Here is a 25,090-nt window from a genome sequence, read left to right as displayed (position 1 = left end):
CAAGGGAAAGTGCAAAGTCCTGCACCTGGAGATGAACAACCAGTTCCTGCATCATTACATATTGGGGCCCAATCAGATGGAGAATAGTTTGGCAGTAAAGGCCTACGGGTCCTGGTGGACACCAAGTAGAACATGAGCCAGCAATGTGACCTTTCAGCAAAGAAGGGTAATAGTATCCTGGGATGCATTAGGAGCAGCCTTGCCAGCAGGTTGAGGGAGGTGATCATTCCCCTCTACTTAGCACTGTTGAGGCCACGATTCAAGTGCTGTGTCTCATTCTGGCATGCCCACACAAGAAAGACATGGATGTACTGGCAAGAGTCCAGCTGAATGGCCACAGAAATGAAGGAACTTCAGCATTTCTCCTGTGAGGAAAGGCTGAGAGAGCTGTGACTGTTCAGCCTGGAGAAGGCTCGGTGGGAATATCATCCAATGTCTATAAATACTTGAAGAGAGGGTCGAAAGAAAACGGAGCGAGGCTCTTTTCAGTGGTGCCCAGTGACAGGACCAGAGGCAATGAGTGCAAACTGAAACACAGGAGGTTCCCTCTGGACATCAGGAAACACTTTATTACTGTGAGGGTGACTGAGCACTGGCACAGGTTGTCTAGGGAAGTTGTGAAGTCTCCATTCTTGTGGATATTCAAAAGCCATCTGGGTATGGTCCTGGGCAATCAGCTCTAATGCCTGTGCTTGAGTAGGGGAGTTGGATCAGGTGACCTCCAGAAGTCTCTTTCAACCTCAGCCATTCTGTGATTCCATGAAATTTACAGAGTGCATTATATTCAGCCTAAAAATCCCATTAGACACCTTCTGTTAGTTTTATGGGTGTAGCCAAATCATCATATATACCCAACAGTTTCCTGTCTTGACACCAGCTAGTTTTAGATAAGCTATTTGATGATATAGCTAATAAGAAACAATGACAAAGAGATTGACGTATCCAGACAGTTAAAACTCCTTAGAGATTTATAAAGTCATTGAGAGAAGCTGTTCTTGAAGAACCCCTTGAGTTTTAGCTCTCTTACTAAACTAGCCCTACCTGTAAGAGAGAAATAATACAGCACTCACTGACTTTCAGATGCATTAAAGTCCCAGAAATGGTCATCCACAGGGCACTGCCAACAAGGAAAATCACTTGCAGAATCACCTTAAATGGTAATTAGAAGTCACAAGGGAAGTATTTCACTTAGCGCAAGGGGAGCGGTGCCAACTAGATGCACTCTCTGACATGCCCCTCTTGGGTGCTCTAGGAAACAATTTACTATCTATGCTCATTCCCTTCCCTAGAAGCAAGTCTGCCAAACAAAATGCATTTTGTAGTGCTTTCAAGATATCAAAGAAAAAATCTATCATACACTGAGGTCAACAAACTCTCTTGTTTCTGACCTGAAATGGATTCCAACTCATGCCTTTTCAGGTGTAAGGATAAAGAATTAAAGCTCAGTCACAGCTGGTACTGCTGCCTGTGGCAAATCACAAGGGGATGAGTAGTACTGGTAATTGCAATGACACCACAGTTCCAGTTGCCATCATATTCAAAGACAGACCTGGCATCCCATGGGTATTAAGCTAACAACTCAAATCACATCTAGTTTTGCATCCAGTTTATAAAACCAAACAAGTGAGCAATTTCCATCCTCTAAGAATTTTCTGAAGAATCGTCATGAAAATCTACAAAGGTGTCTGAAACATTTGTTTTGTTATTAGCTTAAAAAACAAGAAACAACTTTCTAAACACCGTTTTTTAATGACATACTGTAGATCTGCTACTGAATATGGCTATACTGAATATTGAGGATTCACTCTTAAAAGAAATGCCAAGAGATCAACACTTTTTATCACAATGTATTTTGTGGTTTAAGAAATAAATCTCAGCTCTTTGTAACACGTACCTTTGATGCCAACTCCCCAGGTTCCTTTCTTTCTAAAAAACCGGGTACTTGAGGAAGCTCATCATTCTTGAGCCCAATACTCCATATATACTGCAAAGTTAGCAGTAAATTTCCATAGAAAACCATGAATGGTGAACTGATCATGGCGTATTTCCTTCGGTCCCGAATCATCCACAATGTGCAGGACCAGATCAGTAACACAAAAGTCAACCAGCTGTGATATGTTATACTCCATGCCTTGTGGAAGGAGGAAAGAGGAAAAAATGTTCACAGATATATTCAGGAACAACAATGACGCATATTACTACTTAACTTATGCTTCTCTACTTCGTGCACATTTTCATTGTCATGAGACTCTGACCCATATTAATCAGCTAATGGGCCAGCTACAATAAACTCCTTGGAGAACATGCCGAAAGTGCATTCTGCAGTCCACAGCTGAGGACAAACCCTGTGTTGTGCATTAGTTGCACCTCGGTAAGGTTTGCAAGCAGACTCATTGCTTCCCGTTACATTAAACCGAATGAGATGGAAAATACAGACTAACCTTCACGTACACCAGATCTTCTTGCAAAACTAGCAGCAAAGTATTCAGAGTCGGAATAGCAAAACATATTCAATAACTACTACATTCAAAGCCTTTGACAAACTTAGATAACTACACTGACTCCATCCTTTTTTGGCTCTTGTGGAATCAATTTTAAAATGGAAAGATATGGTATGAAACACCCAACCTGAAGAACATTTATTCTACACTAACCATGTTAGATTACCTGAAATACTCACAAGTCTAGAATATTTTCTATACCTTGCAGAAATCAGTTACTGAAAACTGCTCTACTCAATGTTTGGGGAAAAGCATGGAGGTTTTAAGTGGTTTTTATTAACACTGGGTTATTGATTTAGGACTAAATTAATCTATATATATGCTGATATAAATGTGGAATAATTGACAATAAAACATTTTAGATTCCTTTTTGATTTCAAGGGAAAATATGAAAGATTAAGACTAGTTCAGTTTAGCTCAGCCACTTTGGCAATGATGTATTTTAAGGGTATGTGAAAAACACTAATATACTACTTCTCTGTCCCCATATAAGAAAATAACTTACACTGAGCTGTCTTTGGCAATGGTTCAAGTGGAACTTGCATCAAATCACACCATTAAAAAATGTGGGTCGTATAAAATAGGGATTTATCACTAAGAAAAAAGCTAGTAGTGTCCCAATATTAAACTACGAGAAAACTATCTAAATATATCTTCTCCTTTGATATTCAGAGATACGACCCTAGCAATGAGTTGAAAAAGAAAATACAGATCGTGTAAAGCATGTAAGTTTAAAAAATAGGAAAAAGAAGCATTGTGTCAATAGGAAAACAACTACTTGTTAATGTCTCAGAATCCATTAAGCCAGATCCAAATTCTGCACAAGAAGTCTGCTTTATTTAGTTGAGAAACATTTCCTGTTAAAGGACAGTAAATAAAGTTTGAAACTTTATGCAAACAAGAAGCAGCCAAGCTAATTTGTTTTACCATTTTTAATGCAAAATTGGGCCAAGAAGCTTTATGGTTAATTTCATCACAGTTGAAACCTTTCCAAAACAGTAAAACCAAGGCTTGCATTGGGAATATAGAGAGACATCTAACCATTACGCTGAAAACTTGCTCCAGAGCAGCTCAAGGTATTTGCATCAAGTGGGCTTAAAAGCAAGCAACGACATGAGAAAGAGAAATAAGGGCAGTAAGTAAAACAAGAGCAAAATCTTGCTTGGCTTGAAGTTGTATTTTCCTTTCTGTGTCAATATAGGAAATCAAGATTTACAGATCTTTTTTTAGACAGTAACTGGATGCATGTTTCAACCTGAAATAGGAACTATATGTTTCAAATTTACTGTATCATTATGAAATGCTTGTAGGCAAATATCTGAGTGGAACAAAAGCATGACAAGCCAGCTTATCCAGAAGCTTTGGAATCACCAGAAAAGTGAGCCACAGTGGTTTTCTAACATTCAACAAACAAAACCCAGGGCTCCCTGTCCAGGAAATGTGATGCTTTATCCAGAACCCCACACATTGCTCTATTTATAGGTCTATAACAGGCCTAGGAATTATGCATTAATAACCTAAAATGGACCCAAAATTATGCAGACACCATATTGATATTTTCCAACCCAGAGGCAAACACTTACTGAAAACCAACTGATGAGATAATTTTCAGGAAAACATTAAGAAGACACATTGATTTGTAAAATTAACAGCATTTTTGTTGTTGCCAATACTTACCATCATAGCTATCAGAGCACAAATGTAACTTTGTTTCATGATAAATTGGAACACGGAAACCAGGGCATGTAATTTAACATTTTCTTTCTCCTCCTGAGCAACTTCCTCCTCCTCCTCTTCCTCTTCTTCCTTTTCTAAGTAGAAAAAGAAATTCTTATTTGCAATTCATACTGGTCTAATAGCAGTATATACACTCTCTCCTCAAATTATTTAAATTGTAATCATTCTGTAATCTACTTCTACAGCAATCAGCAAGCTCAACATGGGAGACAAAGAAAAATCACATTTGAGCACAGTAAACAACACAAACCCCATAGTCACTGTGTTGGTTGGCAAGGTATTTTGGATAATGTATGCCTGCAGCCCCTTTTACAAAATTCCTATGTGGTCAGCCGTAGCAATAGAATTATTTCACTTCAATAGACCAAAGATATTACCAAAATGAAAATAAATGCTAGAGGCAGTGAACGGAGACAGAGAATACGAAGAAATATGAAACTTAAAGGGCAATTCCCAGGCAATTCACTACCTGACATGTCATTCGACGGCTCCCATTTGTACTGGGGTGTTGAGTACATGTCTGCTTTGGCCGGACCGTTCTCCAATGGCAGTGTGGGGTGGATGGTGTGATAGTCAGCAGGGTTCCCGTTCACGGTCACCAGCAGCACCTGGCACAACAAAGGAGCAGGCACTGCATTTAGGGTGGCTCTTAGGAGAATGAGACTCCTGTGTTTTGCTAGTGCTGGATTGTGAGTGTTAAAGGAGCTTAACAAACAACTGCAGTTACTTCTTTTCAAATAAATTAATATATTGCAGTCACGTTACATGCAAGAGTGGCCCATAACATCTTCCAGAAATTGTTGTTAGCTTTTTATGCAATATCAATAGAATTATAAGTTGGTTTCAGTGAAGTTCTATAGCAAACAGCAAAATGCTGCTGCACTTTTTAATTTTTAAAAATATTTTCCTTTAAAATTTTAAAATTCTAAGATTTGGGGGAGTTTTTTGGGGGTTTGTTGTTGTTGGTTTGTTTGTTTCTATTTGTTGTTGTTGTTTTTATTTTTTATTTTTTTAATTCCCAGAATGTCATATTGTATCAGGTAACACTTCGATTTACTCACAAGCAGTCAGAAAAGGAATAAAAGTGTGGGCACACAAGCAAAAACAATTAAGTTACTGCAGTCAACTGAGCCCAGTAAATTACTACTGCTTGCTCTTGGCCTCTCCTACCTATGAAATTAAATGGAAAGGAGAAACATTCTAAAGGTGGACTAAGTTAACACATCCATAACTGCGGAAGGCTAAGGCTGACCGCATGGCTCAGTGCAGAAAGAGTAACTCAGCGAGCCCATCTTCAAAAATCCTGCCTTTTCCCAGATTAAATTGGCATTTACAACCAAGCTAGGAAAATATCATTGCATATCCTGCATTTAAGTTAAAGCTGTAACCAAAAATTCATCCTCCTTCTTAGGCAAACTAATAGGTCAACATTTTCAGACTTACACATCTCATTATTTTCAGTAGTTATAAAAATAATCACTATAAATTACTTTCAATTTTAAATTATTACTGGTGAGTAATAATACAGATAAAATAAAAATTATTATTTGCTGCCATTAATAAAAAGAGTTGTGGTAATTATTGATGCCACATTTATGCCACTTGGTAGTACTAATTCAACACTCTTTCATTGTTTCATTTTTGTGAAATAAATTTCAGCCCTTGTGCTTGTTTGGATTAGGGCTCTAGTAACCACAATCATAAATATCTCTCCTATTGGCAGAAATTCACATGCAATGGGCTACTGATGGTAGTACATGCTGAAGAGTGACTTCTACTTAGCCTGCGAAGAGTATTTTGCCTGTTGAAACTATGCACAGATATTCTGGGTTACGTTCATTTATATTCAGCAGCTCCACCAAGCACAGGCTGTGGAGCACATATAGATTTGGTTATAGCTCCTCTCAAAGTTAATCTTCATCTCCATTCTTCTGTGTATGTTGAACAGAGGGGATGTTTCTGCTTTCAGAGCCTCGTAGAGTCTATAGCAGTCAAGGTAAACGGATCATTTCCTGTCTGTTCAAACAAAGACTTGGATTTTCTGCAATCTGTAAATTGAACTCATATGTGTTGACAGTCACGCTTTAAGGACCTCAGCATTTCAGCACGAATGAAAGAAAATAATATAGCAAAGAAGCTAAGTCAAGTTTAAAGATGGCTTGCATTAGAAAGCATATTTTGATATCTTACTTAAACCCAATGAAATAGCAAAGATCATTTGCTTGTTGGTACTATTACAAGCAGTTTAATTTCAAATGATCAATTTCAGGGCTAGTCAGTGGTTTCTCAGCGCAATTATTAAGGAAGAAAAAGACAATTATATTTAGGATAATCAAGCTTATAGGGTAAATGGCAGGCTAACCAAAATAAAGTTTTTTAAAATGCCATCTAAGATTTTGTCTCTACATATCAGTGAAATCACATTAAGAAGAATTACAACATTACAAAAACTAGTAGTATACTAACATCCGATGGCTTGTATTCATCTTGGGTCATTGACAGAAGCTGCAAAAAGCAATGCAAGGACAAATTATTAAAGAAGCAAGGCTCAAGCATTAATAAGTCTTACTTTTTGAATACATACATGCATATTTGCTGACTTTCGCAGATTTGCACTAAGAAATTCAAGAAGAATTCTTAAAAAGTCAGCAGACTTGTACGCTATGGTCCACAAAATGACATTTAGTGCGCCACAGCATTGACATAATTTTACTGTATGTTCCTGTGAAGTCCAAACCAAAACTTAGAATGTTGCATGTAATTTTTAGATACCGGTCAAAGAATTAATCAGTATGGTATTATACTGATTAACTGCTTTCTAATGTCTTTCTAATGATCCAATGCTTAAAAACTAAGTTTTTAAATGATCATTAGAATTACTGTAATTATTAAAATACTTCAAATGAAATGTTTATTCTAATACAAAATGTGATATTTCATTCATTTGCCAGCTCATTTAACAATTACTGTTATCATGGCAGAGTTCTTGGGGCTTGAGCATATGTGGCTCAACAGTGTGCTTGTATATCCCAAGTTTTACTGCAAGTTTGGAAATTTTTCACAGCAGCTGGTGAGGACAGACGGTAGAAAGCTGGACCTTTCCCAGAGATTTTACACCAACTGCCATAATTGCCCTGCTATAGATATCCAACAAGGGCATCAGTATCTTTGGAGGAAGATAAGCCAGCAGTCCCACTTTACCAATGACAGTGCTAATTAGTAGTTACAAGTCAGATCAGATCTCTACTTCAGGATTTAGCTTCCTGACAGACTTCCTAGCTGTTTTGCACAAAGATCACAGCCTCATGCCAACAGCCTGGCCCTAAACCTCTTAAATGCAAAAGTCAAAAGCATAGAGCATGCTCTTCTTTCACTTCCTTACTCTGGCTCTTGTTTTATTAATTTTTACAAAGTATATTCCTACTTTGCCCTACAGCCTTGATATTATATCTGATTTATATAATCACATGTGAAGATCTTACTTACAACCTATATAATGCTGCTTCCCTTAATTTCAAAGTAACTGATAAAATGTCTGATTGAAATATATTTAATACAGAGACTCTTCCCGCTCCTTACTTTTCTCTCATCAGTTGTATAGTGGCTTGCATACCACAGACTTCGTCTTCTTTCAGCTGTCATTGGAATTGGGCTGCAGGCTATTTCTTTGTCATCTTCCCTGCTAACAGATTTCTCTTCTTCAGGCGTCTGCTAAACAATATAAATGATAAGACTAGTTATAGCTCCCTAAATAACAATCTTACCAGAGGAATTTAAATTTTCCCCTAATTGAAGCTCCCTCTCCAAACTATGTATTTGCAACATCTTTTAGTGTCTAATGCACTCAATCTATGATAGATGACTCTTACTGAGATGACATTTTCAGAAATGATGATAGAGCTTTTCTTTAACTGCTAGTCTGCCAATGTCATGATGCTTCCTGATAGTTACAAGACTCGAGAATTACAGACCTCCACATCCACATCTCACCTTACCTGCCTTGCCTACCTCAATACCATTAGTCAGTATACAGATGTTTAATTTTCAAAGCAGTGTATTGAAAGAAAATTCACTCTTCTCATCTGCCTATACATGCGAAAAGCCAATTCTGCTTCACTGAACAACTGAAAAGACCAAAACCCTTTGAGCATATGTATCTATCATTAAAGGCTAACCTAACTCACCCATCCATGCCTCAGTACTTAAGACAGTAGTCAGTGCTGGTCACCCCTCTAGGCTCATCTAGTCTTGCTTCTAACTCAAGCCGCAAAGATACCTCTGCATGCTCATGCTCATATGTAAGACAAGATGACTGGGAAAAAAACAATATGGACTTACCAATGGTAATCTGATTGCTTTTTATGCCAAAACGGGTTCAGTGGATGAAAAGAGAGCTATGGATGTCAGCTGCCATGATTTTAGCAAGGTGTTTGACAACATCTTTGATGACAAGCTGGTAAGATATGGACTTGGCAGATGGACCACAAGATGGGTGGAGAACTGGCTAGACTGTCTTGCTCAAAGTGGGGTAATGGCTCGAAGTCAAAATGGTGGTTGGTCATGAGTGGAGTTCCTCAGGGACTGACAGTAGGCCTGGTACTATTCGGTATCTTCAAAACTATCTGGATGGAATGCACCCACACAAAGGTTGTGGATGACACTGAACTGGAGGTGAGGTAGGTGTGCCACAAGGAAAAGCCACCATACAGAGACAGACTAGAGATGGGCCAACAAAAAACGCACAAGGTTTACAAAGATCAATATAAAGTCTTGCATCTGGAATAATCCCACATAATAGTGAAGGCTGTGGACAGACCACATAGGGAGCAGCTCTGTGGAATAGGCCCAGGGGGTCCTGGTGCACAGCAAGCTGGACATGAGCCAGCAGCGAACTCCAAGTAAGAGCATTACCAGCAGATCAAGGGATGTGATTATTTCCCTGTACCTGGTAAGTCTCAGGCCATACCTGCAATACAGTTCTGTCATCCCCCAGCTCAAGAGAGACATAGAAAATCTGGAGAGGGTCCACCAGAAAATTGCCAAGATGATTAGAGGGTTGAAGAAGCTGAAGGATGCAGGAACAGTTTTTTTTTTTTCAGCCTTCTAATACCTAAACTTTAGTTTTAAAAAAGACAGAAGTATTCTTCTCACAGCAAGGCCTGGTTATAGGACAGAGGCTAAGGGCATAATTTGCTTCAGGGAAATGCCTTCTGGATATTAAAAAAAGTCATTTCACCATGAGAACAATTAATCATGGGCACTGGCTGCCTTTGCTGGAAACATCCAAGAATTGGCCCTGTACATCCTAATCTGAGGCCATGCTCTCACAAGAAGTTGGATCAGATGGTCTCCAGAGGTCCCTTCCAACCTGCACTGTTCTGTGACTCTGTGTGTATGATCCACATGCTCTATTTCTTCACCTGTGACAGGAACTATTACTACTATTACTATTACTATTACTATTACTATTACTATTACTATTACTATTACTATTACTATTACTATTACTATTACTACTAGTAGAGGACTGCTAACGCACTGGTCTAAACACTGTCTTATTTCCATGGCCCAGCAGGGACATGGGGCCTCTCAAATACACCAAACATGTATGTTACTATAGCACAGTGAGAAGCAGAAAACCTGGGTATGTGGAGAACCATGCCAGGTGACAGCTTCTCTTCAGGCTCCTCCAGACCTCTTCCTGCACTGTTCTTCCTTCTCCTGCAATCTTGAACTTCCCAGCTGAGCTGTCACAAAGCAGCAAAACCTTGTTGTTCATACTAGTGAGAGGAGGAAGCTCAACCATGTTGAGCTAAACGAAGCCTTAACGCTAAAGGAAGCCTTAGACCTTGATCCTACTTTTCATTTTCATTAATATTTGCCCTCTCTGCTTCCTGAGTTTTCTGGTTTCTCCTCTCCTATCAAGACTTCAAGTGTTTTTTAGACCTTATCAAAGCTCAACAAACTTTGAATTACCAAATTCAAAGAACTACCAAAACTCTACTTCCCCTCACCACAACCTCCACTGATATCGGTTATTTAGAGTATTGAGCAAAATCCTCATTTGTACAGCTCTAAGGTCTTGCTTCATAAAACCACCCCTGTTCAGCAAAGTACACAAGTGCTTGTGGAACCTGGAGCAAAGTCTTACTGACTTCAGTAGGACTTAAGCGGAGGTTCAGGAACTTTGCTGAGCTACAGCCAAAATATAGATTACACATCAGCTTTATTAACATTATTGTGAATTTACCCTGTTATTAACCACAAAACAACTAGTCAAGTCAACTAATTGTCATATTTTATTTCAATGCGGATGGTCTGTTTGTAAGGAATTGAGATTTTTCTCTTTGTCCTTTCTACTTAGCAGATACTTGTATTTCTGATTCAGATGAAGTCTTACTAATCATAGAATCATAGAATAGTTTGGGTTGGAAGGCAAAAATTTTGTTTTGTTGCAAACAAAAGCAGACTTTTGGTTTGCAACAGAAATATCCATCTGCTCTGGTACTTCCTCTTTTACGTAAACTCTATCTACTGCAAACAAAGACATACCTCATGGCGAAAAGGCTAGTTTTTGTTTGAACTTGCGGTGTTTCAAAGGCAGGGTCCCATTTTTGGCTTTTAATGGGAAGTGGATGGAGGTAAGTGTTCTTGCTGCTTATATAAAATCATCTGATGCAATAGAATAAGAATAAATCAGGATGCTGGGCAGAGACGGTTTTGAAACTCTCTCCATTCCAACCCTAAAAGTAAGGTCCTATATTTTAAATCTTTACTTAGATAAACAACAGTTATTAATTTAGTTTTACTTCTCAGAGGCAATGGTAGCACATTTCACACACAATTGTGTATTTATATTTGATTGTAAAAGGGTGTTCCTCGCCAAAGTGTAAGAAGAAATAAACTGACTCTGTGATTAAAATACTTGTCACTGCCATTTGAATCTAACAATAATGTGGAGCACAAAAAACTGTTTATCAACAGCATTTAGTTTCGCACCAGGGTAACCAAAAGAATACCGAAAGACTTAAGATGTAGACAATGATCTTAGTACCACATTTTTAGCCTGAGACCATAGGGAAAGTTGGGAAATCTTGTATTCTCTTTCTCGGAAGAGGAAAAGAAGTCAGAAAACACAGTACTGGTCATATGACTACGACTTGTGAGAGCCCTTTGACTTCTCTAATTCTTTCAGTTCTTCCACTATCTGTGCAACTCTCAAATGACTCTTAATTCAAAGAACTCTAATAACTCTGTAAGAGGGCTCTACATTAAAGTGCTGTAAATTTGTTGACTTCTGTACTGTTCCTTACCACTCGCTGGACAGAATGAATGGGCCCTATTCATGTATTCAGTGCTAGAAGTTACAACTATAAGCTGCAATCTCCAGAGGCAGATTGCCTCTTCTTATTTGCAGAGGTAGAATTTCACAAGAGTCAAAGTTAGAACAAATCAGGATCCAAAAGAGAGGGAATAAGAAAAGTAAAACTTCCACTGACCACCAAGGGAGTTTTGCATGAGTGAGATCCATGCAGAATCCCACACAGAGATCATACACTGAAATCTCATACCTGTTTTACTGTGGCAGACTGTGGCGCACACACAAAAAACTTCACCCTGAAACTCAAGATCTGAAGTGGGCACTGTTCTTCCAAAATTGTTCATCGGCTGCAGTACTCAGCAACAGTCTCAAGAGCATCTGTTTCAGAGACAACTCCTACTGCAATCCAGCAGGAATTTTGTCCACAGGAGGAACCCAAGATGCAATGCATATAAGAAGGAAAAAACACCAGGTCTCCATGTCTTACCCAGTTTTTAGAATCTGCTTAATATTATATTTAGCTTATGTACATATTTTTTGGATGGAATAAGTATTTCCTCATGCATAATCTATCATATATATCTTGTTCAAAACAGGGTTTGTCCAAGAGATTCTTCTGAATAAAATGTCTAAGATGAGCCTTTTCTTACTGTACATGACAGCTGTATGCAAAGAACAACTGCTTTACACCAAGCAGAACACAGCAAATTGACTTTGCCATCCATCCAGCTATAGGTAGTTAGTGGTGTCATCCTAAATACAGTGTAAATTCGAAATCACTTGGAAGACCAATGGCAAGTAATATACTTAGCTCCATAATTAATCAAATGCACCACAAATTCACCAGTCAAAAAACATTTCAGTGAAGTGTGGAATACAATTATTTCTGGATTTAAATAACTGAGAATGGAGCCTGCCAGGAGAAAGCTAGTAGGAGAAAGATTAATTCCTGATTTGTGGCACAACTAAAGGAAAACCAAAATGCATGTAGACAAAAAAGGCCATACAGAGAAAGTGTGTAAAATATGGTAAATTTTGTGAATCTCAGCATCTCTTCTTAATGACAAATACTTGCATCACTACATCCTGTGCATCAAAAATAAGCATTAATGCAAAGGCATAATCTTCTTACAATGTTCTATTTTTACATGTCCATTTATCTTTGGAGGGAAGCATAAGTCCCCTGGTATCCTAAGTTCCCATGAGCATGCCAAGACTTCGTATTGCCTCTCATATAGCCATGGGTTTGAGAGACACCAGCTTTTCTTAAATTAATATCATTTAATATTTACTCACACTCTAGCTCAATTGCTTAGAAAGCATCTCTAACTTGACTTGTTTCCAGTTCTCAGAGTCTGATTTTAGTGTCTTATGGGAATATCCATCTCGGACAACACAAGTAGCCTGAAAGAAAGAAGGGCAAGAAAGTCCCCTATAGTTCCTCTCTAGTCCCTGGAGGAACCTGAAGGATTCACTCTATTCTGAGATAGGCTCATTTATCTCTGCTGAAAAAGCACAGTAAATAACTTAGACACATTACCAAACTTTAAGATGGTAAAAGCTGGATGAAAAGTATCAATGTACTGGAAATCAATTCCCAGAGATGCTGAGATCACACAGCTCACACTAACTGCATTTCACATGTGGTTACTCCTCCGTGAGTAGTTCTCATGATTTCATTATGTAGTTTGTGAGATCTGAAGTTTTAGTTACAGCCCCAATGGTAAAATCAGATCTGGAAATCTCAGTTTTCACTTAAGGAAAGAAAAAAGCAAGTTTCCAGCTGCCACAGCTGCAGAAAAAAAAAAAAAAAAAAACCACAATAGGAAAAAAACCTTTGAAGAACCCAATGCCAGGGGGCAGTGGATCACAATCATTTAAAACCTTGTGACTTTAAGGTTTCTGGAAACTTCAGACACGATTTTTTAATAACTCAAGCTGACAGTTCTGGCATCATTCACCTTTTATTACGAAGCCCAATATATGTAAACCCCAAATATCAGACATCTCAATCCACAGGTGATATTTTGTCTGCCTTTTTAAATGTCGAACTGTTATATTATTCATTATACGAAGAAACACCCTTAAAATAAGTAAACCATCAATGTTTTTACTTGCTGCTATAAATTCCACTAATTTACAGCTCAGTCATGAGTATTTTCATTGTGGTTTACAGCATTGCTAAACCTTAGCTCTAAAACTCATATCAAGCCTCAGAGGATCAAGAGATAAAAATAAGTAATGTTTAGGATCAACCTCTTTATACTTCCACTTTCTAAGCTTTAAGATACTTCTGGGTTCTTATATTCCTTTTATTCCTCTGAAACTTGAAGAAATAAGAATTCACTTTTTGTCTCCTTTTTCTCTTGCTCCTAAATGAAAGCTGGGATTTTCACTCAGGCGCACAGATTCAAAAGGAAAGGTTTTAAGAAAACTTTATCTATGATAAAATTGCAAATCTCTCTCATCTCACAGTACCATGTGCCAGCCTGTATCTTGCTTCAGTCCCACTAGACAAGCCCTGGGTGTTTATCTTCTATTCAGTAGCATCTACACTACTTCTTATTGACACTGGCTTTCCAGATCAGAGTAAACATTAATGGTCTGCCATTGCACTCCTTACAGAAATAGTCCCGCTGACTTTAAGAAGAAAGTATCCACGTGTCTGCTGGAAGATCAGACTCTGTAAGATGCTTATCAAAAAGACCAAATTCATGGTACCAGCCCCTGCACTCAGTGCCTAACTCTCTTAACTTTCTTGAATGTTTGCACCTCTGTTAACAAGTATCTGCATTGGCCAGTCTCACTGTCATGAGGGCTGAAAAAAAGAAGGGAGTTATCCTTACAACAGGCTCTTGTAGCCAGAGGCGGATGAGAGTTGCGAGGGTGTAGTACATCACCAGCAGTAAGATTGGATTAGCATGGTGATACCAATGTAACTCTTGATTTTTGATGATCATCCAAGTGCTTGAGCAGTTTGTCTGAGTAAGAGAAGTGACACCAAACAACCTGTGGATAAAAAGACCCACAAGAGTTAGAGAATAAACAAGAAATCTTACAATGTTTAATTATTTTTCAGTAATTTTTTCTTACCTATAATACCAATTGCTCTGTTCAAAAATATTATTTGCCATCTTATCTAAACTGCACATGAATATTTTTATTCCACAATATTTAGTGAAAAGGAAAGTTTTTTGCACTTGATTTTCAACATAAAAAATGGGAGCATCATATTATTACATCTGCCATGTCCGATGTGAAAACTTTAAGTAACCTGTGCCCTGTAGGCCCAGAGCTACAAAAAAAGTGAAGAGAAAATCTGGCTGCAAGACTATTTGGCACATCACAGTAACATGACCTTTCAGAGTGATTTAGTAAACTGACATACACCACCCTTCCATATACTCTGCCAGAACAGAAATGTAAAGTACATCTCCTCACCACATTGAACGGCTTACTGATTAAAAAAAAAAGTTGATACCATTAATAAATTGCTATCTAATTATGCAAATACGTATAAACATAGAGAGCTCCACTGAATTCATAGCTGTTGTGTACAGAAAAGGGAAACATTCAGAGAGGCAATTGTTCTGTATGATCAAATCATTGAGGAAAAAAAAAAAACAGAAGAAAAATTAATTCCATAATTAGTATTAATGTAGTAGCAGTATTAATATCAATGGTACAAGAGATTTCACTAGTTCTGGAAAAACTGGGATCTCATACTATTTCTATCACATAAGAAATCTATGTTGGAAATAACACCTAGGAATTTAAAAAAATTCCCAGCATTTTAATGTTAAGATGAGATGTTAAATGCTTTGTAGATGCATTGGATGCTGAAACAGAAATAGTAGGAAGTCAAAATGAATCTAGTTCTTTCAGTGTAAAATATTTTGCAGAGCTCTAAAGCTAGTGCATAGAGCTACCAGCAGCATATGTTAGTATTCATTATAAACAATTTTGTTTTACTGACAAAGATTTTTCTTCCATAATGTATATTAAAGTTTTCTAGTCCTAAAAAGATAAAATAAAACAAAACAAAAAACCCCGCCAGTTCTAATTCTAAGAGAATATTAAGGAGAACTCTTTCATGATAGAACACAAAATCCCAAACTATTGTTACTTTGAAAGAGTAAAACAAATACATAAAAAGTTTTTCTGCTGGGAGATTTAATCATAAATAGTAAATGTCTAGAAGATTACTTCTGCCTTTACCTCGTAAGATTCAACATGAAAGGGTGAATGAATACAAAGAATGATATTCAACAGAGATGTACGGCTTGAAATCTGCCCTTTGGATGCTATAAAGTGAAAAGAATATAAAAAAAGGAGAGGTAATACCTGTTCATTCACTGGGGGTTTGTGGCATGGGCATAATACCATTAACTGCCAGAACTAGAGCTCTATAGCATTTTATTACACAATTTATCAGCACTCACTTCTCATTCTGATTGTCAACACAAGCCAAAGGCTATAAAATTTAAGACTTCTCAGAGATTTTGGGTGGGTCCAAGGTTGGAATAGAAAAAAAAAAAAGATCCTGCATACAAAATAAATTGAAATAAATTGTTGTAACTTCAAGGAGCAGATAGAGCTGTGCTTGGAATTGACCCAGATTCAAACTTCCATAGCATCCAAGCACATTCAGGGCTGGTGTTATGGTTTGGCTCCATCTGACTGAAATTCACGCTGGATTGTGTTCTGTTCATATTTCTATCAGCATAGGGGAACATCTTGTTTTGTCTGCTTTCCTCTCTGCCAACTGACTTGTAATTTTTGCCTGTCAATGATCGGGGTTGTTGAGGTCCTATTAGCTTTTTCTTCTACCTCTATTTTGCAACACATCCCTCCATCTTTTGTTCATTTTAAGTTTTTCTATGTAAGAACAGTACGAATCACCCTATTTCTGTTTCACAAACATATTGGAATCAGAGTGAAATCCAGTTCTTACTGAATTTAGAAGCCTTTTCATTGACAGTGAGTGACGAGTATTTCCTACGGAAATGAAGGGAAAGATCACTTCCTGAAGGTCCTTGGACTCTTCTTCCAAGCAAACATGATCTTCTTATCACATATTCCATTCGCATAGTACCATTTATAACACAATATGACTATAAAGTCTCAAAAACTTGTGTTATACTTTTATCTCCACTGACAAAATTATTCCAGATAATCCTAGCAGTTCAGAAATTTTATTGTTTCAGTTAAATCTTCTTTCTCTTAGTTTCATTTGCTTGCTTCAAATTACCCATACATTTTACTGAGACTTAATTCTGCTCCCTTCTGAACCTGCATTCACCGCATATACATAAATTACAATGCACCTCTTCGCTCTTAGTTGCCACCTGACCAGCAATGCATTTATTTAACCCATTTAACTCTGTCTCATGAAACATTTCACCGTGTCTCATAAACCATTAATCTAGAGGAACTGCTGATTATTTCTGAGCCCCCTTGGTTTTTGAGACTTGTTAGTCACAAAAGCACTCAACACAACATTCCCCCTTTATGAAATTCAAAATGGACTGATGTCTCGGGAATGCTCATTCTGCCTGTTCTGGCCTCCAATCAGGCTACAAGTTGCTACTCATTCAATATTTATACTTCATCATTATCTTCAGTGAGAACTGCTGCTGTGGAACACTTTTCAGAGACAGAGTCATCTTCTCTTACTCCAACCTTTTAAATACAAAGGAATGACTGCCATAAAATGTGTAAGTGTTAACAGTAAGCAACATATATTAGGGCATTATTCAGTTCTGCATACTTTATTCCACAAAGATGTCTTTACATTCAGTATCGATCACAATCAGCTCTATTTGTGCCCAACTCTGATCTTAGAGTGGCTTTGTCTTAAGATGACCATCAGTAAAGTCGGAATGAGTCCTAAGTGAGGGAAGCCAGATGCCATACAAAACACGCATATGCATGTCTGGGTACAGAAGACAAACGCAACAAATAACTAGCGACCATTCACTAATATAAATATTTTGCTCTTCAAAAGACTGCATGTAATGTCAAAAACAATGGGACGTATACAAGATGTAATAGATTAATCTTTCTATCCTTGCAAAGAAGTAAAAATTGTGGGTTTCAAAGTCCTCATCAGTACTCTGAAAAATGCATTTTATTAAAAAAAAAAATATTATTTAAGTGCAGTAGAAATCATTTGGGAAATTTTGGAAACTATAAGGGGCCAAGAGGAACTAGAATGTCTGCCTGAGGAATGTTCTGACATAACACAGTGAAAACCAGTTCTTAAAGGTGATATCTTTTCTGTCCAGTTCCTATGCTATAAGCTTGTTTTCCCAGCAAAGTTTCCTACTGAAATCTGTGAATCATCCTTCCAGCAGATGCACTTTGATCTTCTGTCACTCCCTGACAAAGCTGTAAGCTGTGACCATAAAAAAATAAAACAAACTTATTATATCAGTCTAGCTTTAAAAATCAGAAAAGCAATTTCAATTTTAATTGAAAACAGAAAAAGAAATTCCTTTTGCACCCACAGCTATTTGACCTGAAGAGTTGCTGAAATACCACGTTTCATTACTGCACTATGTACATTGCTAGAACTTCTCCAGCATGCATTACTTTATTATTACACTAGAGTGTAAAAATGGTGTTAATAATAATTCATGATATCAAATATGAACAAAAATGGTTACATAAAGCAAAAAAATAAACATATATCTCATATACAGAATTATCCAACACAGTAATTACAGATGTTAGGTCTGTGAATTTTGCCTCCAATAAAATGGATCTGGAATATTTTTCTTTATAAAAATATAACATATTTGTCAGTTCAGGTCCTGCATGTACTGGTGTTTTAGGAGTTGATTTCAGACCAGGATTTGCCTCATAATTTCCAAGGCCAGGAAAGGAAGTAATAATTCTGACTTCTTGCACAATGTAGGACACACAATAATTCTTGTATTGAACAAATAACTTGTGGTTGAATCACATTTTAGAGTTTCGAAAGGCATCCAATTTTGATTTCAAATGATAGCAAATCATCTACTGCCTTATGATTTTCTACTGCATTTAGTTTCTATAATACCTAGTGTCTAGATGGGATTTTCAGTTGCTGCATCCTCCTACAATTCCGTGTACTGCTTGACATATGACTTGCAAATACATGGCAGAGTGGGAGTCATTTTTCTGTATCTTCTTTGAGCTTCACAATTTATAGCAATGTCATCCAATGATCCAGAGCAAGCATCTATAGCGCACCTCTGTCACACCCCTTTCTACAGCCTAGGGGTCACACATGAACACCACTATAAATATCAGTGTAAAAACCCATATTTACATGTTTATCAAAATACATTTGGCTTTCTTTTGACAGTTTAACATCACTTAGGAAATAGGTAAAAGCTGTTTTATTGCTAGAGCATTAGATCTCTAATTTTCAAACTGGTCAGTGCAAAATCTTGATGCATTAATACACAAAACCATGGGAACAAAATTCAAGGGCAATTAAGGTTTTGGGTTTTGTTGTGTTGTTTTTTTTTTTTCTTCTTTTCTCCTAAGTAATACCAGTGACCTTGTCTTCCTAAGGAACTATTTGATCTCTCGTCTTCCCAGCACTGAGTGAGCAAGCTGGCCAGTTCCAATAAACATCAGCAGAGGAGCATGAGATATAATACAAATGGCACTAAATTCCTGCAAGCTACCTGAAAATGTCTGACTGGTAAGAGAAGGAGATGGAGATAGAAAAGACTCACGCTATATGACAGGGTATGGAGGCAGAGGGAGAAATCCTGAACTCCTGACTACCAATTATCATCAGAACTATTTGGAGATTTAGAAAATTCAGTTTGAATAGAAGTGAACTTAATAGCTTATGTTTTTTCTTTAACTTGTCTGAAAGAACTTGGGGTGAGACTGTGCTGAAATTCTGACTGAGTTTCAGAGCTGTTTCATTTGTTTAAGGATGGGGAACAAAAATTATATAAATAGTGTCCATTTAGCGACAGAAGCAATTACCTTGCATACAGCACTTATGAATATGCATCAAAATACATTATTATAACAAAAACATCCACATTTTCTGCAGCAAGACTCCAAGGTAATAACTTATAATGTTTTACAGACTCAGTTCTGACTCACTAAGCGGAAGCAAAAGACATATATACAGCAGATCTTCTCATGAGTCCAGCCAAACTCCTCACAACGTGCAAACCACACATAAAAAATTCACTCAGTGCTTTCGATCAAAGAGGACATGAAGTGATTCACAGTGGCAGAAAAACCTCTGTTATCATGTCCTATTGATTATATTTCCTCTGAAGGGTCTGAGAGTACAGTGGATTCTCAGTCTCAATTTGCTCAATCTCAGTAGATAATTACAAATGCTCGTGACTTTGCATGCTGCTTTGTTTTATTCTTATATATTCTAGCCAGCTGTCAATGTATGGTGACTGAAATTGTCTGGTTTGCTTAATTGGCAAACATATAAAAGCTTAAAACTGCACAAAAATTTGTCAAACATTTTCCTAAATACCACTTTCTACAAATAATTCTGGTCAGAAGTATAAGACTACATTAATAAAATCACTAGATGCATTGATATCATGACATAGCTTTAAATGGTCTTCATATATAACAAATAAAGAAAAGGAAGAGAACTTCAGATACTCTAAGAAATAGTAAAATACTGGCGATAAGAAAGAAGGGAAGCAAAAGTTCTCCTAAGACACTCAATTTTCTGGTTTATATTCTTAAACATTCTTTTTCAAGGTGATAGGGCAAAGAAACAGAGTGAAACCAGCTAAGTGGTGGTAAAGCGAAGAAATCTGTACAGCTATTCCATGTAATGCTGTGTGGTTTATTAGAAGCCAGAAGCTACTGTTTCCGTAGGATGTAAAGGCAGGATGTTTGAAACCCCAGACCAAATGTGATTGTGCCATTTTTTATCAACGGAAGCAATTAAAATGTGCATCTTTATTGAGAATTGTGTATTTGGTTTAACTAGATAGAAATTATCTCCGTAACAGGAGGAATGATCTGGACATTTTAGGCATGAGTATAATGTGTGTTGTAGTGCTTATTTCTTTTTAAAGACAACCATGCCAATTTCTTTAAGCTTACTGAATGCAGTTTTAGAGGCTGGGGGTGTATAGGTGGCATTGATTTGGAAACTGCAGATCTAACACTGTAGCAGTGCTACACTACTGATTTTAGTGGGCAATTACAACACCGAGAATACTTACACTTTACGGTCTCACCTCCACAGCTGTTTTGACATAGGGAAACAGAAAGGTACAGAGATCTGCCAGTATGGAAGAGTAATCCTTTTGTTTAACTTTCTCACACATAGCTGCTACTATATGTATATTGCATCATGAATTATGTGTACTGCAATCTAAGATTTGTATTGTACCATAATATAAAATCAAGATGAACTTTGGAAATGGAGAAGTCAAAATAAACTACAATTTTAATACTATACTTAGAACACTAACACACATGGGGTTTTGTGGAAAACTATCAAATCACAGATGATACCTTGTAATTTCCAAGACTTTTTTACAGCTATTTCAAGCCTTCTTCATCCAAATATTGCTGTTATTGTATGTAACATTTGCTCTTTATCTGCAAGAAGCTGGATGTACATTACAAATACTGACTGATTTAAGCAGGAAAGATTATTTCACAGGACATGCTTCCTGTTTCAGGAAAAGATTTACCATAGACTAATAAAATAAAATAAAACAATGATGCAAGTCTGCAACTCTTTGACATGGTAGAAGACTGGAAATTAAATCCAGAACAGGGCAATGAAGATTACAGTTCAAAGAAAATGTCTGCATGAAGCCACTTCAGGAGCTGAATTTTATGATTTAGTGTTTATGATTGTACTTTTTTTTTTTTTTTTTTTTCTGAAGCCAGGACATATTGGATGGTTATTTACAGAAATGGCATCAGAAACTTCCTCTGTGCTGAGCTGGATTTGGGGAATCCATCTTTGTAGAACTTCTCAATTTCTGTTGGATTTTATGAACTGTCTGAATCTTTATGTCATCTGGTTATCTTCTCTTGCTTACTTTTTTCACCCTTCTCACATGGAAGGAGAGGCGAGTGGTGCCTGCACGTCTGAGGTAGGAGAATGGGCTATCAAAACTGACATTGGGATAGACGAGCCCTAAAACAAAGATGCGAAAGGTGGCCAAACAAAAAGAAGAGTGAAGTAGAAGAGGAGGTGAGGCAGGGAGATGACAGAGCAGAAAAAGGAGCAACAGTTTATCTACAAAGAGAGTAATTTAATAAGAGCAAAGATCCAGAAATTGGGAAAAAAAAGTAGCGCTTTTTTTTCTGGGGGGCGGTGGTGGTGTTAGAAATCTTTTTTGTTGTTGTTTTTTTAGTGAAAGTGGGCTGACATATGGGAAGAAAAGGCAAAAGTTAATGTTTCACAGGCCAAGTTCCAAAGGTTGAGATTCATATTATAGCAGCCTTCCAATACCTAAATGAGGCCTACAAGAAAGCTGAAGAGGGACTTTTTGCAAGGGAGAGTACTGACAGGACAAGGGGTAATGGTTTCGAACCGAAAGAGGGTACATTTAGACTGGATATAAGGAAGAAATTCTTCACCATGAGGGTGGTGAGGCACTGGAACATGTTGCCCAGGGAAGCTGTGGATGCCCCATCCCTGGGAATGCTCAAGGCCAGGCTGGATGGGGCTTTGAGCAACCTGGTCTAGTGGAAGGTGTCCCTGCCCATGGCAGGGGGGTTGGAAATAGATGAGTTTTAAGGTTCCTTCCAAACTGAACCCTTCTATGATTCTATGACTCTAAAATACTGAACCAAACCCTAAGCACTGCTTGAAGAGTGATCCTTTTTTCAACATTAACTTAAAGGAGGTACATACTCTCATCAAATTTGAAAATCATCTGGGAGAAGAGGGGGAAGGAGCAGAAACACTTAAAAAATAAATTAGCAAACAGAAAATATAATTCCTACACAACCCTCCTAAAAGTTAGGAGACTCCTGTTCACACAAGCTATTTAGTTGAGTTTTCTGTACTTGGATGGTAGGTTTACACACAAGTTAGAATCCTTAAATTATATCTGTAAAGACTCTCCCAAGGGAATCCTGTGAGCCACTCCACTCCCCCCAGTACATCTTTTGGCTAAATGCCCAGAGAAATACATGCCATTGGAAAGGACTTGTCTAGTCCTATGCTAACTCCAGGCCCATCCTTGCCCTCCAGAAGGTTGTTACTCTCTAGGCTATAGACTGGGAATTCAGACCATGCTGGGGCAAACTCTCCAGGATATCTTGAACTGACAACCCATTTTTACAGAAATAGCAGAACACAAGGAGGAAAGAGGTGGGAAAGTTGGCTGAAATGCATTAAGCATCCCAAAGAATTAGGGTTAAGATGAGCAGAAGGCATTTGGTTTCACAGAGCTTTTTAAGCAGGGGGCGGAAGGGAAAATTGACATTTATCTTTCCAAATCATGTTATTTATAAGATTCCACAGAGAAGAAACTGATCCTTCAGGCCTTCTCCTCAGCACAGCAGGACAACTGTGTAGGGAGATACTGCAGACGTAAACCTCAGTCCACAGCTGGACTAAAGCTATAAAATTTATCTTTTTCAGAGTGATACCGGCTTTAAAATGCATTGCAAGTATTTTTAGCACTTAAAAGTCCTACACCCTGCTTTGATTCAGACTTGGATAATTCGTAACTGGCTAAGTGGAAGTGTGCCATATTAACAATAACACAAAAAATTTGATTGTTTAGGTTGAGAAGTATTATGATAAATTTCAGCTTAACAGTTAATAACTCTTTTTTTTTTAAATATCTGAAAATGTAGACTAAGACTGGAAGTGTTTTCCTTCCGAGTGTTGCTATCACAACGGTATAATACAGGCATACACACAGTGAATATAGGCTTGGTGGGTAAGTAGATCATTCTAACTTTTGTTCTAATATCATCATATTTCTATAGCTCTTTAGCAGATGTCTACGTATTTTTTTTTACCAAGTCTTGGTTTCCATAGTTTCTATTGGATCAAAGCTTTTCTGGCAATGACAAAACCAGCCCTGGTATATCTCCCACCCTCATCTGAACATCAGTGACTTTTCTTTTAAAGAAAAACTAATTGCAAATGCACGTCTATTGCATGAGAAACCTCCTAGAAAATAAGTAATTTAAACTTGTGTACTAATATCATCCGCATAATGAGGACAGAGAGAAATTATGGGCCATTAATCCAGGAAGCTGTAGAAGAGAAAGGATAGCTTTAAGGGCTGTGAATTATATAAAAGCTTGCAAAAACTGTAAATACAATACAAATCTTAATTCAGGGAGATCAAAAATGACCATATAAGCAGCCACAATAAAATCATTTTGCTCCCAAGTGAATTAACAACTTTAAATCAGGATGTTAAATAGTATCTGCTATATAACCTGCTTTTTTAAAGTAACCAGATAATGGAATTTTCTCTGAGACTATGTGACTGGAAGCTATTAAGGATTGGGCATCCATTAAAAACGACCGAACTTCAGACATTCAAATACTTTATATATCTGAAATAAAGCAGCTGCCCTGAGGGGAATTTAAGTCTGAGCACAAAGATTTGTGAGCTATGTAGCACATTTCATCTAGTAAATGAGCTTTGTACTGATTTTCTATTCCAAAAGCTCGTAGTGTGTTTTCATTGCCTTAGAGGCAATAATTCCCCACTGTTATCACTAATAGTAGATGTGGGTCTATTAATCCCTTGTTTACTGAGACAAAGTATATCTTCAAGAGCCACACATGAAGATTTATCCCATCAGTGGGTTCCTCTCTGGATCCTCATACTGTTTCATTACCCATGATACAGCTGAGCAGTGTCCTGAGTTTCTGGTGAGTATTGATATTGGTGTCACCCTTTTCAGCGTATCAGAGAGCTAGAAAAGCAGTGGTGTTGCTGTAGCCTTTGAGGACCTTTGCTGGGACTTCCAGATGTGATGATCTGATGAAGAAACATGCTGGAGCAGCAATTCCAGTATCTTTTCATCCCAATGAGACAACTGGGCATCTGGCAGAGGGAGGACTATCAGATAGGATAGTAAGAAGAAGGTAAAATGGAGATTAAGCTGCAGAAGAAATTGCTTTAGGGCCCCTGCCTGATACCTTAACTAGAGTGTCTCCTTCAACACAATCCCACCTCACCAGGACCAGCAGTGTCACTGCTTTGACAGCAGCACCCCGGGTCACGTGTTAAATAGAGAATTAGGCAGATGGTTGTTTGTTCTGTCACTAAAATAAAACTACTGTAAATGCACCAGGTTGGTTTTTTTCAAACAGTGTCAGCTACAAATTGGAGGCAACTCAGGGAGCAGGGAGGCTGCAGGAGCTGAGGCAGCGCTGCTGGGATGAGAGGATGAAGAAATAAAAGCCACCCCAGCAGAGGAGGCTGGTTGGCACCAGGTGCAGTAGTTTGCCACCCATTCCCCTTCTTCATGTATGTATATGTTCCCTGCGGCCATGTGGGCAAACAAAAAGCAGCCCATACTGAACCGCGTCGCC

General features: G+C 37.7%; 1 protein-coding gene across 13 annotated transcripts in view; it reads right to left on the bottom strand.

Annotated features, from left to right (window-relative positions):
* The window catches only part of PIEZO2 (piezo type mechanosensitive ion channel component 2), a 310,595-nt gene that overhangs the window by 90,571 nt on the left and 194,934 nt on the right, over nucleotides 1-25,090 (bottom strand). For 11 of the 13 annotated variants that reach the window (XM_065053117.1, XM_065053123.1, XM_065053121.1 and 8 more), the window contains 6 exons: nucleotides 14,406-14,568; nucleotides 7,818-7,949; nucleotides 6,705-6,743; nucleotides 4,708-4,846; nucleotides 4,179-4,312; nucleotides 1,895-2,131 (listed from right to left, as the gene is read on the bottom strand). In XM_065053117.1, coding sequence (XP_064909189.1) covers nucleotides 1,895-2,131; nucleotides 4,179-4,312; nucleotides 4,708-4,846; nucleotides 6,705-6,743; nucleotides 7,818-7,949; nucleotides 14,406-14,568 — 844 coding nt within the window. The remainder of the gene's footprint in view (nucleotides 1-1,894; nucleotides 2,132-4,178; nucleotides 4,313-4,707; nucleotides 4,847-6,704; nucleotides 6,744-7,817; nucleotides 7,950-14,405; nucleotides 14,569-25,090) is intronic. The other 2 variants (XM_065053118.1, XM_065053129.1) reach the window with 1 other exon arrangement.

The sequence above is a fragment of the Columba livia genome, chromosome 2 (genome assembly GCF_036013475.1).
Source record: "Columba livia isolate bColLiv1 breed racing homer chromosome 2, bColLiv1.pat.W.v2, whole genome shotgun sequence".
In the NCBI taxonomy this organism is placed as follows: Eukaryota; Metazoa; Chordata; class Aves; order Columbiformes; family Columbidae; genus Columba; species Columba livia.
Note: the sequence above shows the minus strand (reverse complement) of the source record. Positions and strands in the feature narration are given on the sequence as shown.